Below are 14,013 nucleotides of genomic sequence, written 5' to 3'. Positions count from 1 at the left end.
GATGCTCTCGGAAGCAACAATCGGATTGTGATGCCGTCATGCATTGTTTGGCGAATCCGAAACAATTTTCCAGATCCAGATGGTCGTTACACAGAATTTCAATGGCCAACTGAAGGCACATTATGAGAGAGAGAGAGAACTTTTATTTATTTTTAATTAGTGATGATGAATTAAATATGATTGATGAATCGTACGATTTCTTCATTTTTCACTTAAAGTATATTTTAGGTTTTGTAGGAACGTATCCAGTACAGTTTTATTAAACTGCAAAAAACAATAAATCTTCAAAAAAAGCAACCGCTTGTACCAACTCCGACCAAACTGTGATCCACCAATTACATCTAGAAAGCGTTTGTTTCATCCGTTGCTAACGACGTCCACTTAGGATGACGTAATACCACCAAAGTCGTCCCAGAGCAGTGAAATATGGAGTTTCGCCTGTGGTGGCGCTGCGGAGCAGTCGTTTGATTAAATCACGCCCTAACCAGTCGAGCTACGAGGTTAAGATTAAAAAGTTCGCTAAGTGTAATTCTGCGCTAGGAAATGCTTTAAAAAGTTACTATACTTGGATCCAACCTGTCAGGGGCACTTTAAGTTTATGCTTTGCAGTAGCTTTAAAGAATGATGTCATTTCAAGTTTCTACTTTGCAAATATAGATAGATATAGTTATATCTTAGTTAGTTAGTTACTCCACTCTTGACCTTTGCTTGCGCTTATTATGGGACCAAGTTTCTATTTTTGCTACTCCAGGTGAACGATAAAAGGGGACTAGACAGAACCCAGCAGATTTTGGTTTCATCATCCAAGACACGCAGATCTTCCGCAATTCAGACATGATTATTGATATTATTGGACCGTATGCCAATCTGGAAACAGGCGAAGCAGCTTGCAAGTACAGAAAGGTTGTGAGCCACGCAGTATCGCAGGCAGCTGTTGGGTCTACTGGTGTCAACACATTGGTGAATTCATGAGGGAGAACTTGGAGGGCAAAAAATTATGTGAGGTTTCGTTCTTTTTTCCAAATTTTCTCTCGCGCTCAAGCCAATTTTATCAACTTAACGCGCGAGATTGCCCAGGCAGGGTTTTGGCAGTGGATTTAAGAGATATTGGTGTATCTCATTTTTTGGGTTTTGGTGCCCCCCAAAACAAGTTTTCTTCTGGATCAGGTACCGTGCCAACATACCTTTTTGATGGTAACGCAACTTCTCGATCACTCTTGTGCTGCAATTTTTTTCTCTCAATTCTTCTCCTCACTCAATGCTTCTTGAGAACACTTTATGTTAGGTCCGATACTCCTGTAGCCTGCTCAGTTGCTTGCTGTTTAGCTTTTATACTCTGGTATAGCATTTATAGCATTTTAAAAGTTTTGAAATCCGGACGCCAAGCAATGGATGCCAGCAAAGGGCAGGAGAACACATACACTAACGCAGTGGATGAAGGCAGTGTTGCCTTTTCAAAATTAAACAATTCGCTCAATGCAGCTGATGGTAAGTGGCATGCATGATTTGTTAAATCCATCAACAAATCACAGTATCGTATTATAACGTAAATTTGAGTGTGAGAAAAAAGCAAGTGCATGTATTAAATACAGCAGTTTGCAGTCACTACTCACGTATCCAGTTGCCATATCCGCCTGAAGGAGACTGCGCATTAACACAGGTGATCTGCCTCCATGAGTCGAGGTTTTGAACTAGCGTGCCCAGTGTCGCCGAATTGAGTTCGATCCATACCTGGATGTTATTGTGCCATCATTGTCATGCCTAGATGTTGTCATGCCACTATACTCAAGTAGAGTTTATAAATGATCATTTGCCATTTTACAAAAACAAATACATGTATTTAAATTACAGAAAGATCTGAAGACAAAAAAGAATTTACAGTTGATGACAAGTTCAGTAAAGCCGGTTATAAATCACTAGATGGCGGTAAAGATAGTAAGAAGTTTGTTCATTTTGAATTCACGGTCATGGAGCCAGTTTTAATAATACAAAGTTTTTAACGTCCATCTACGAACATCCAAGTGCTTTCATGCTGTGTTTGTTCAAAGATCTTAAACAACGTAACAAGATGCAGTAATGGCGTCAGACACATAACAATTTAATGTCGGCTACGCAGGACTAGTTTTCAATTTTTTTAAATGGAAATTGCTTCTAACATGGCCACCTAGAGATCCGGCCTGATTTGTCACATTTTGCAGATTTCGATTACAGCTACTGCTAGTGCTTGACTTACATTTTTTGAGATGTTTTTACTTCTTGCGGTTTCCTAATGACATAAAACTTTTTTGTTGCCTTGGGGAAGCAGTAGCAAATGAGAAAAAGTAAGTTGAAAAACGCAAAATCAGACTGTTATTGAAAATTAACAGTCTGACTAAAATCTTCGAAATCAAATTTTCTTTGTTTTTCAACATGTGAGAATGTTAAAACCTATTGTGTCATCTGTGGAAAAGAATAAAGAAAGCGAAAAAATCTAATTATTAGAAAAATTTATTTAAACGTTCGCCCAAAGTTAGAAAAACATGGAAATTTCTGCAAAATGTGACAAATCAGGCCGTATCTTTAGGTGGCCATGCTTCTAATTAACTTCGAATAAATATTCTGACAAAACTATGTCATTTTATAATTATGCTATTTCGCTTAAGTTTCATACTTACTAATATTTTATAACAAGTGGTTTGATCTAAACTTTTTTCATGTTTCAGGTGATGGAAAATGGAAAACTTTGCGCACCGGATTGATCGTTATTGTCGTCATAATCGCTTTCATCGGCTTCTGTCTCGGTCTAGTGGCTGTGGTTAAGGTTTGATAGGGTTCTTTCATAATAACACTAATAAATATGACACCATCTGTTCACGTAGTTATGAATATGAGTTTGATGATGTTAGTTACGACTGTGATGATAATTATGAACACATAGATTATAAGTAATGGTAGGATTTCTCTCAATATTGTATGTGCATAATAAGTAGCATAAGTCTGTTTGATACGCGTTGTTTTGATTAAATTTAAATCTAAAACGCATTTTTTTTTCGAAACAATTTTATGCTAAACATTTCTGATGTTGCACAATAGATTGAGTTTCGCTTTTAGCAGCATGCTCGTTGCTTACTTAACAATGCAGATATTAACGACCTGTTTTAGCCTGATGCTGCGAGTTCGCTGTGGTAATAGCGAATTGCACTAGTGTTTGGAACACAGTTCCATAGACATGGCCAGTGTTTTTTTTAAGGTGTTTTGGGGGACCGAAACGGTCCCCCAAATTTCTCCAGCGGTTTCCCAAAATTTGGACTTGCAACTACAGTAGAAAAGTAATGGTTGTTTCTCGCTATGTCTTGTCGATAATACGGATATAGCCTACGATCAATAGTTCACGTCCGGAAAAAAAAATAAGTGGAGGTACAGCTAACAGCTGAATCAAAGAGTTATTCACAAAAGAAGTGCACCTTCGATACTCGTCAATGTTTATTTCTGATTTATGGCGCATAATGATCAGTTTTTACGTGTGGAAACATAACAAGCAGAAGCCAACAAGCACACTTTGTGTGATTGTGCAGCAAACTTGTTTGGCGGCCGTGTTGGGCAGGCTGTTTGGTCGCTGTCACAATCATTTAAGCTGTGCCTTGTCGAATAATTCATTTTATGTTGCGTTGATTGTATGTAGTTATGGCTATTTTTTGGTATTTAAATGAAACACTTGCGGTCTTTTAAAACTACTTAGCGGTCACCCAAACCAAACCTTAAAAAAAACCCTGGACATGGCTATGACGAACATGTCGTTTTAACACCTATTTTATAATTTGCGTCAAACACAAATTTTCATTGAAGTTGTTGTCGTTGAGTGTCCTGTATTTCTGCTACTTTTGCCCTTTTCCGTAGCACAGATTACTTGATATAACGCAGTATGTTACTATGTGTGCGCAATAAATGTAATCTGCTGTAAATTATGCAACATTTCAAAAAATAGTACTTTTTTTATCGTGTTTCATGTTTTCAGCAATACAGAATTACCCTAAATCAGATGATTGATTGCAAGAATCTTGTTCTCGCAATGTGATATAGTCTCTTTTGAAAAAGTTTATCCTGGCAGATTTATATACTTGCAAAGGCTTTTAAAATTGTCGCTGGCCTGAAATTGACGGAGAGTTCCAGCTTTCAAATTGTATGCTGCAAAAATCGTGATGATTCGTGCAATTAGAAAATCGTTTCAAACAAAAAAGTATACTTGCTTTTCTTTTGAAATCAAACAAAATGATCCGGAAACAAGTATTTTTGCAAAATATTTCAAAATCTTCTTGTTTTCTTTCTAAATTTTTTTTACTTTTAATAATTTCTCATCATTTCAGATTCTAAATGACACTCAGACCGAACTATCAGCCTTGAAACAAAGTATGTCTCAACGCAATCATGTAACTTATTCTATTATTCAGTCAAAAACGATTGTTTATGTCAAGTTTTAAAAACAATGTCATACAAGTATTTTATGTCTGCACTAATTCCTAGTGTACTCTCACTACAATTATAGGCTACTCTGATAATAGGCTAACAATAAAATCTTCTCAAATGATGAACCGATACCTGTTGTATTGGGATAGACCATATCTTCTATGAGTGTATATAATTTGTTTCTGCAGAAAATGCCCAACTGAAAGAAAACTTTGGAAACCTCACCATGAACCTTAAAAGCTTAAACGGAAGAATTGCAAACTTCACGCGTAAGTTGACGAAGAAGGGGCCTGGTAACCTGAAAGCTTATTTAGAATTTGTTTCTTGGCAAGATTTAAAATATCCTTATAATCATGTATTTTTTTATTTTGTTAGACCAGCTCTTTTCGACCAAATCATGTATTCAATGGAAGCTTACACCACTGGTGTTCATTGTCATTCTTATATTTTATTGAGATGTAGAAATCGAATAGAAATTGTTCTGTATCACAATGGTCAACACGATTTTGATGCAACAAAGATAACAGGGGCTTTCGATTTTTTTAAGGGTGAGGATTCCGAATATGACGTCCGTTTTCCAGTAACAAATCTGTTTTTTTTTCACTGCAATCATCACACGTTGAGTTAAGGGGCAGCACTTGTGTGAACAACTTGCTTATTTCAGGCAACCTATACACATCTTTTGGAATTTCTCAATGTGTCTATGTCTAACAGAAATAAACCTGAGAATTATTTCTAACAATAATGTCAACATAATGTCATAAAAAGTATGATGGCGTCATGTTAAACTTTGAAGTTGCAAAATAACGATTTATTAGAGGACAAGGGATTAGCTCATTATAATGTGTAAGATAAGACAATGAAATTAGTAGGCTTACATTGCGAGAATCTCTGTTGGAAGTACTTTTATTTTTCTTGATGCTTGTGTTCACTCAGCATTGTCCAGCATTTTTCCATCGATTAAATTAGCAGTGCTTAGCTTACTGTCTAAGTGTCTTACCCAGTGGTTCTCAAACTTTTTTCAATGTGGCGTACAAAAAAATTTTATTTGGTTTTGCGACGCACCAACAACGAATTTGTGCCCGTAGCCTAATTGCTACATATTTGACATTACCAATTTTGTCACGTGATATAATAGGGAGAGTTGGTAGTGTGACGATTGTCGTTAAATCAGTAAGTTTGTAAGTTTGTCATTGAACATATCAGTTTTAGTTTATTGTTTTAATGTTAGTTTAAAAGAAAGTACACTGAATGACACTCTATGGAATTATTACTCGAACCCCACTACAAATTTGAATGACGCACCAGGGTGTCGCGACGCACAATTTGTGAACCACTGGTCTACCCTCCACAAAAGCATTTCTTTTACTAGCAAACCTGAGTTATTGTAGGACTATGCGTTTATACAAACCATAAGCCCAAGTTATATCAAGGAAGGCCGCTGCTTAGTTTGCATCACTGCGAGTAACCGCACTGCACTGAATGGAATAGCCTATACTGACCGAAATTTTGGAATGTCACTGTTACTCTTTCGCAGTAATAACAAACAATCGTTTACATTTAAGTTGGAATTAAATCAAATGCTAAATTTTTTATTTGTATTATTTTTGTATTTATTGTATTCTTTATATAAAAATAATTTAAAACAATGAAAACTATTAATACTACAAAAAGTGCTCAATGCCAAGCAAAAAGGCAAAGCAGAGCGAATTAAATCAAATATAGTTATTACTATCTGAAGCCTTTACAAATCGTTTCACCTAAGGGATCATCAGAAGGTCTTATTCAAATAGAATCTATTTGAATTTGAATAAGACCTTCTATTTGATTTTGAATAAGACCTTATTTTGAATAAGACCTTCTATTTAAAGATTCTATTTGAATAAGACCTTCTGATGATCCGTTAGGTGAAACAATTTGTAAAGGCTTCAGATAGTAATAACTATTATTTGATTTAAAAATAATTTATGTATTATTTTTATAGAAATTCTCGCAAGCACTCGGAATGATCTTGCTTCAAACGAAGAAAAGCGTATTGCATATGGTAGGCTATATGTAGATTGTAGAATGGTATGTTGTAGATAGAATGATATATTGTAATGTCAAAGTGTTGGTCAAATTCCTAGTTATAACGTCATATTGGATCTTTAGCTCATAGCCTACTAGAAATTGTTTTACATTTTATCATACAACATGGTGAGAAACTTTATTCTCGGATTAAGAAAGTTGCTTTCGGTTGCTTATTCCTATTAGTTTTGTAAAAGGTTTGAATTGCTGACGCTGAAGTGTACTGTGGAGGAGGTGGTCGGGGTCCAGTGCGCGACGAGCAAGGGACATCATGGCTCCTTTACGGCGAAGCTCAGCAGGTTGGATGCCTGCAGGGATGGGAAGGCAGTCCGTTGGAGTGGGACGCAGGCATCCAGTCACAGTGCGTAGTGCGTCATTGATGGCGGTGTCAATGTGGCGGGTGTGAGAGCTGCGGCACCACACTGGTGCGCAGTACTCAGCGGTAGAATGGACGAGGGCCAAGGTAGCTGTGCGAAGGGTGTTTGCATCAGCTCCCCAGCCGGAACCCGCCAGCCGCCTCAAAAGTGCAACGCGCGCAGATAGTTTTTTGCGCAGTGACTCCAGGTGTCGTCGGTACGTGAGTGACCTGTCCAGGGTTACGCCGAGGTAGGTAGGTTCGGCGCAGTAGGGGAGGTGTTCGTCATCGGTGGTAATGTTGATCTCACGTTTTGCTTCCCTGTTGTTTAGATGAAAGGCCGCCGACACTGTCTTTGCCTTGCTGAGCTGTAGCTTCCATTTCTGAAGATATGTTGATATTGTTGACATGTCCTGGCTTAGGTTCCTCTCCATTGACTGCCAATCTCCGGCTGGATGCAGGAGAGCCAGATCGTCTGCGTAAGCATACTTCCTGGAGATGGTGTCAGGCAAGTCATAGATGTAAGTGTTAAACAGGAGGGGAGCCAGGACAGAGACCTGTGGGACGCCGTTCCTGAGTCGACGTAGTCTACTTCGTCGGCCGCTACCTGGAGGACAGCAGCGACTGAAATCAAGACGCCCATTTGTGCCCACCGCACGACAGCTTCTGAACAACGTTGAAGATCTTGGAATAAGTGCGGCACACTGGACGAACTACACATGGAACATGGAGTGGCAAAACAACACCTCCTGACTCCGTGATTTCCTACCCGACGTCGATCCCCACCCTCCGGGAATGTCCCTCGCAAGACTTGCGTGGGTCCGGCTTAACCGCCTACGAACCGGCGTCGGTCGCTTTCGTTCAGACATGTGCAGATGGGGCCTGGCTCCCTCACCGGGATGCGAGTGTGGCGCCACAGACCAGACAGTAGATCATATCGTCCATGACTGCCCAGTGCCCAATCCATCAACCACCACATGGAACGCTTGGACTGAAGGCCCTGGATGACGAGACTGTCGAGTGGCTGATGACATTATGCCCAAACATATAGTCCGGAAAAACAGCTCATACGACGAAGAAGAATTGCTGACGCGAACCCAGTCATCGAGACTGACAATGAAAAGTTTCCGCGTGTTATTGAAGTGTTGTTGCTTCAATCCACCAAATGCTGCTGAATGAAGAACTGACTGATGGGATGCTCAATTGCACACCCTAGTGTTGAATCATTGTTGCTTGATTCTGGCGTTTACTTTATTCGCAAGTTGGCGATCGCTGGTCTGCTGGTACATGTAAACGATGAACAAATTAGACCTAATTATGTTCATTGAATAAAATTTCTTTGTTATCAAGATGCTCAAATAAGGAGAAATCTCACTAAACTCACCAAAACATTCAACAGAGTTGACTTGACTGCTAACTGCTCAGCAATAAACGTGAGAATTCCAGGTGAGAAACGTTTGTCTAAATGGTCTTGAATACTTAGTAGGCCTACGTGCGTTTTTTAAACAGTGCAACGTCTAATATATTATCATCACAATTGCATCAACAGTGCCAGCAGACCCTGGTTGGTACACCCCTAACAATGGATACCAATACAAATTGAACAGTGGCTATAAGACTTGGAACAAAAGCAGGAAATTTTGTAAGAGAATAGGAGGAGACCTTGCGGCAGTTGGAATGAGGGACTATAGCACGCGCCTGTGAGTATTGTGACCATCAGAGGTGGGTAGTAGCGCTCTACTTTTGTAGATCCGCTACTAGCGGCGCTACTTTTTTTGGTGAAAGTAGCAGTAGCGGCGCTATTTTTAGTTGGAGTAGCGGCTGCAGTAGCAGCGCTATTTTTATTCCAAAGTAGCGGTACTTTTTTTCAGTCGCATTCCCGCTACCCGCTACTTTTTAAATTAAAGGGTAAAATTACTTGTTTTTTTCGCAACACTGGCGTGGTCAAGCAGGTATATTATATAGCCTATAGCCTACATAATCGGTTTGGTTGCAAAGTTTCGGTCTTTTGGAAATCTCGTTTTCTGGTGTGGAGCTGCGATCCTGCGATCAAGGTATGAAATCGATAATGTTCATTTTAATTTTAATAATAGTCTAAGTAAAGTTGCATATGGTTTATATAGACTACATGCAGTGAGCGCTGCTTCATCAGTCATCACCTATGCTAAGATGTCCAAAATAAGGTCTTATTGTATTGGTTAAAGTAAAACTGTTGACAAATGGTTAGCTAAGATATTTATTGCTGATAAAATTTTCTTACACGATGGTTTTGTTAAAAGAAATCATTATAGGGCAATTTTGTGTGATTTGTTTTGCTTACAACTTAGAAGTTACAACATAGTTTATTTAATTTTTAAACAGCTCATTTATTTCCAGCAGACGTCAACTTTTTCGGGGAATATCTTCGTGTGATGAAGCCTATCTGCCAGGCTTTAATATACATTCTCCAGGGCGAGTCCAAGGCGTATTACGGAGTCTTGCTTCCAACCATCACAATTTGCGGGAAGAGGTTGACCGAGATCAGTGATCTTGTGACCTGTGAGGAGTTGAGAGAGAAAGTCCTTGAAGGGGTGAAGAAACAATCAAGTGCTTCAACGACATGATATGCGTTATGGCATCATGTCTTCATCCCTCCTTCAAGACGTCGTGGCTACAAGTTCTGCACCACGTTTCCACGTATGATGCTGATGCACTGCGAGAAAAAGTCAAGACAGGTGTAATTCGACTGTTGCGTGAGACATCAAGCCAAGTTAATACCGAGGAGAGTGACACCAACACCAGTCACGACTCCGAAGATGAACTTTTTGGTGTGTTGGCGCCATTCCGTGAAACGTCGGTGTAGAAGGAAACAGCAATTGTGGACACCTTTTTTTTGGACAGGAGCAAGTCCTTGATCTTTTCAAACACCGAGTTAAAGCATCTGTTCATTAAATACAACACCCCATTCCTTCCAGTGCTGCGGTGGAGAGAATTTTCTCTGTTGGAAAAGATGTGCTTAATAAGCCAAAGCGGGCAGGACTTGGTGACTCACATTTTGAAATGCTCGTGTTTTTGAAAGATGCGTAACAATAAATTTCCTTTAGAATGTGTTTTCTATAACGACGTTAAAATGACTGTTTAAACGAATGATAACATTCGTTTTCAAGGTCATTTTTGCGTTACTAGGGACTTGAAGAGTGTTTCCTAGTGTCATTTTAGACAAAAGTAGCGGAAGAAGTAGCGGTAGCGCGCGCTACTTGGCCCGAGTAGCGGTAGCGGGTAGCGCGTTACTTTAAAAGTAGCGGATGCCCACCTCTGGTGACCATGAAGGTTTAGTTAACAGTTGATGCTTCTAGAATTTAAACTTCTTGATCACTGACGCTATCAATCTTGACCTTAGGACCTATTTTAAGAAACTGAAGGGTTTATTTTAATCAAAAATTGGAGTGACAATTTTTATTGATCAACATATGTCTTACACTCAATACTAATTCTTAACATTGACACAATGTAATTTTTTTTTGTACTGATTCCGTGTATCTTTTATAACTACTGCATGAGGCTTAATCGACATACATATGACAAAAGTGAAACAAAGTAAAATTAAATTTATCTACATTAGATCTCATTACAGTGCCTTGTTGATACGCTATTACTTCCGTTCAATAGCGTTGACAAAGAGGTGTAGGGGGGACTTTTGGCTCCAGGCCTGGGCTGATTATAGGGGCCCGTGATCAGTCCAACCAGCCCGGCAACTCGAAACCACCGGGTATTCTTTGGGTGTATTATGTTTTCTTATTAGTGTCGATTTGTGGGCCCAATAATCTCATTAAAACCGGCCCAAATTGTCTTAACGGCCCTGCTTACGTTGGTTATTTATGACAGGAATAGGGTTAATCGTTATTACAATGCAGTATCGACAAGCAGGCCTACTTGTAATCTCAATTAAGTATATAGTCAATGTAACCAACCAGTTTCTGCTTAGAAGTATTACTACTTTACATAATTCGACCCAGAATGGGATTTTAGTTCAACAAGTCATTTCATCATATTGAATACAAAAACTGGCCCATCAAATGTTAAAGTGATTTAGTAGTTTTACTCTATAATGTGCTTACTGAAAATTATTGCGGAACTTCCTCAATTTGAGGCTTAATAAACACATTGATACCATTAATTGATCAAAGACATGAAAAGATAAAAGCTAAAAGTGTTCATGTATCAATCTTCTAGGCCTAAATGAGATTTGTTTTGATATTTGAAAGCATCAACACAATTGTTGCTGTTATGATTTTATAAACATGGGATTTGGTTGTTTTATACAGGGTTATTGGAGCAGTTTTGCTTTCGGGAAGCCGGAAAGTCTGGGTGGGTTTACATGACACCACTCTGGAAGGAAGATTCGTTTGGGTCGACGGCGTGGTAGCGACAGACAGCAATGCTCACTGGAACAAAGATGAACCAAACAATGCCGGAAACAACGAAGATTGCTCTGAAATTATTCCAAAGGGCAGTATTCCCTATGGCACAAATGATCTTCCTTGTACCAATCGGATCCAGAGTATTTGTGAAAAACCTCTGCGATCTAATTGACACAAAGCGTAACGTAGCCAACTCGTGTGTTGTGATTATTTCTTTATATCAGTGCTCATTTTTCAAACATCAGCTACCTTGTTTTGTCACATTGGCTTTCACCCAAGTAAATTCTTACTGTCATTATACTGTATTGCTCCAATTGGTTTCATCTTGCATTTGAAAATCTCTGCAGGACTTTAGATCAGGGGTGTGCAAACTTGTAGCAGTGCTGGGCCAAATACACATAACCAGCTTGGCCTCCGGACCACAACTGTGCTTCACATGGATTATAATACAATTTTGGTAGAGATGTGACTTTCTTTAACCATAGACAGATAAAACGATCGTTACTTGAGAAGGGCTAACTTGAGTATATGACCGAAAACGTTCGTAGTTTATAGTTTTATGTTCACTCTAATATGATGTTAAATGCCGTGTGGTTGCTTGGTTTTATCTGTCTACATGGATTATGTGTAGTGACTATGTAAAATGCATGTAGTCTCAACGAAAGCAAAGTGCGGTAACTTACCATCAGCACTGTGACCACCAGGCTATATTCTTGAAAGGAAGAATACTAATGTGCTGTCACGCGCCCGTACTTGCGTTCACTGAAAACACTTATTGTTCACTATATTGTAACGAATTTGTAATAAATGACCATGCAGCTACCTCACGCCTAGCTGGCCTAATTTCACACTGGTTGAATTTGTCGGGTTGCCGAACAAAGAATAATGTTTCCTAAACGTTACAAACTTAAGGCATAAATGAAGATCATCCAGCGGGTCATATTACAATTCTGACCTTTCCGCAAGACAAAAAGTAACGCAGGCCACGTTTTACACGCCCTGCTTTATGATCTTGCAGTCTTTATGTACAGTAAATCCCATTAGGTAACACCCAGTGTCCATTATTAGATGTTTCTACACATACTGTTGTTTTGACTCACTATATCAATTCTTATTTATCACTCTAACAAAATTGTTATTGTCATAAATTCATTTATTAAACAAACAGTCATTTACGTGTTTGGTAATTCTTCAAAGTTGGCTAAAGTTACCGGGTAAACGAATGGCGTGAACAGAGTATTTTTATGAGGTTTGCAGATTTCTTTTGGTTTGATTAGGGAACTTCAGATTGTGGGTTTTGTGGGATGGAGCCCAGCAACGTTAGTTTGACCCAGCATCGTCAATTGGTTACACCATTAAACCGAATCTCTAAAATGGTCCGAGAAAAACAAAATAGGGTCTGATTAGGTTTCGAAATGACACAAATACAATGACGTTTTGGGTAGAAACAATCTTTTTTTAAAACCTTTTTAAATTATAGAAATACCGCTATAATCATATCATACCATGACAAATTTGTTTGATCAAAGCTCAATCAAAATTTGCATTCATCGGTGGCTGGTGGAGCGCCTGCGTCTTTTCTTGTGTTTCCTTGCGTCTGATTGCCGTTATGAAACATGACTGTGTTTGTTATTTTGCAAAAGAATTTAATCTCTTGTCAACATTTATTAAAGAGTCGATTTCACTGTAATATAATAGCATATTCAGCTTATTCAAATAGAACTGAATTTACGAATAATATTTCAAAAATGTTTTTTTTCGAATTTCAGTATCTGACGAACGAAGTATCTGAAAAAACAACTCACAGAATAAACAATAATAAACTCAGGTTTGGACACAGATTATAATTAGACTACGTAAATAAATAAATACGAAAAACTTTCGATTAAAAAATGACAATAAAAACTTAAATGATGAGAAACTCAGCAACGTGTAACAGACTTTCGCAACCCACATGAACTCCACCGACTGTTCAATTTCCTAATCAATAATGACGCAACATACAAGTGACTTCCACAAAGGTCTCGTGCTTATAACAATAGCAATAATTCACTTTAAATTTACCTTGGAGTTATGCATGGAATCGATGTTGACATGCAACATTAACATGCAACTTTTTTTCGCTTCCCGTTTTTTACAAGCAAAAGTGTCGTATGCACTCTTTGAGAGAGTGGCCGCTGCCGAACATACATAAAATTCATACCGCTGAGTATCTTTTCAAGAAAAGACTCACAGATTCCAACTAATATTTTTAACCATCATGCTTGTCCAACGTTATAAAGTAGATTACGTCATAAAGTCGGTAAATCAAAAAATCCAGTTATCCTAGTAAGCCACAAGTTCAATGTATTATGTGGCGCCCGAGAGCTAATTTTCTCTGACGCAACGCGCGTCACCATGACGTCATGTCGAATTCCAGAACCTTCCTTGCCAATCAACAACAAATACCGCGTACTTTCGTAATGCAGTTTTGTAATCAATCTTTGCGTTGTGCCTGAATCACAGTACCACTGTATTTCATCGACTAGTGAATCCACCGTTGTATTACGTTAGATGATCGCATGTAGAATTGGCAATGCCTGTGGATGCGCCTCTCCAATTTAAACTAGAGTTCTTTTTAAGAAACTGCAACTATGATCCTTCACTATACTACTACTATACTACTATTCGAGACGATTCAAGGATTATTCAACTCAGACTCGCTATTATTCCTTTTTGCAATCAAGTTAGTTGTTTGATTTCTGCGGC

At 38.6% G+C, this 14,013-nt stretch overlaps 1 protein-coding gene across 1 annotated transcript; it reads left to right on the top strand.

Annotated features, from left to right (window-relative positions):
• Positions 1 to 1,388: 1,388 nt before the first annotated feature.
• On the top strand, positions 1,389 to 12,421 carry LOC145767418 (uncharacterized). Its single transcript, XM_082579235.1, has 9 exons — positions 1,389 to 1,488; positions 1,852 to 1,926; positions 2,703 to 2,800; positions 4,344 to 4,386; positions 4,632 to 4,712; positions 6,428 to 6,487; positions 8,216 to 8,311; positions 8,415 to 8,565; positions 11,170 to 12,421. The coding sequence occupies exons 1-9, from the start codon at positions 1,389 to 1,391 to the stop codon at positions 11,435 to 11,437; spliced, it is 972 nt and encodes a 323-aa protein (XP_082435361.1). The 3' UTR covers positions 11,438 to 12,421.
• The last annotated feature ends 1,592 nt before the right edge of the window (positions 12,422 to 14,013 follow it).

The sequence above is a fragment of the Aplidium turbinatum genome, chromosome 3 (assembly GCF_918807975.1).
Source record: "Aplidium turbinatum chromosome 3, kaAplTurb1.1, whole genome shotgun sequence".
Lineage (NCBI taxonomy): Eukaryota > Metazoa > Chordata > Ascidiacea > Aplousobranchia > Polyclinidae > Aplidium > Aplidium turbinatum.
The sequence above is the reverse complement of the archived record's forward strand: the minus strand, read 5'-3'. Positions and strand labels throughout refer to the sequence as shown.

What these genes read in the sequence shown, in the direction of transcription:
- LOC145767418 (XM_082579235.1), top strand. Translation starts at nt 1,389, where the DNA reads ATGGATGCCAGCAAAGGGCAGGAGAACACATACACTAACGCAGTGGAT. An exon ending in GTCTAGTGGCTGTGGTTAAG is followed by an intron (nt 2,801 to 4,343) that starts GTTTGATAGGGT and finishes TCATCATTTCAG; the next exon opens with ATTCTAAATGACACTCAGAC. An exon ending in AGGGACTATAGCACGCGCCT is followed by an intron (nt 8,566 to 11,169) that starts GTGAGTATTGTG and finishes TGTTTTATACAG; the next exon opens with GGTTATTGGAGCAGTTTTGC.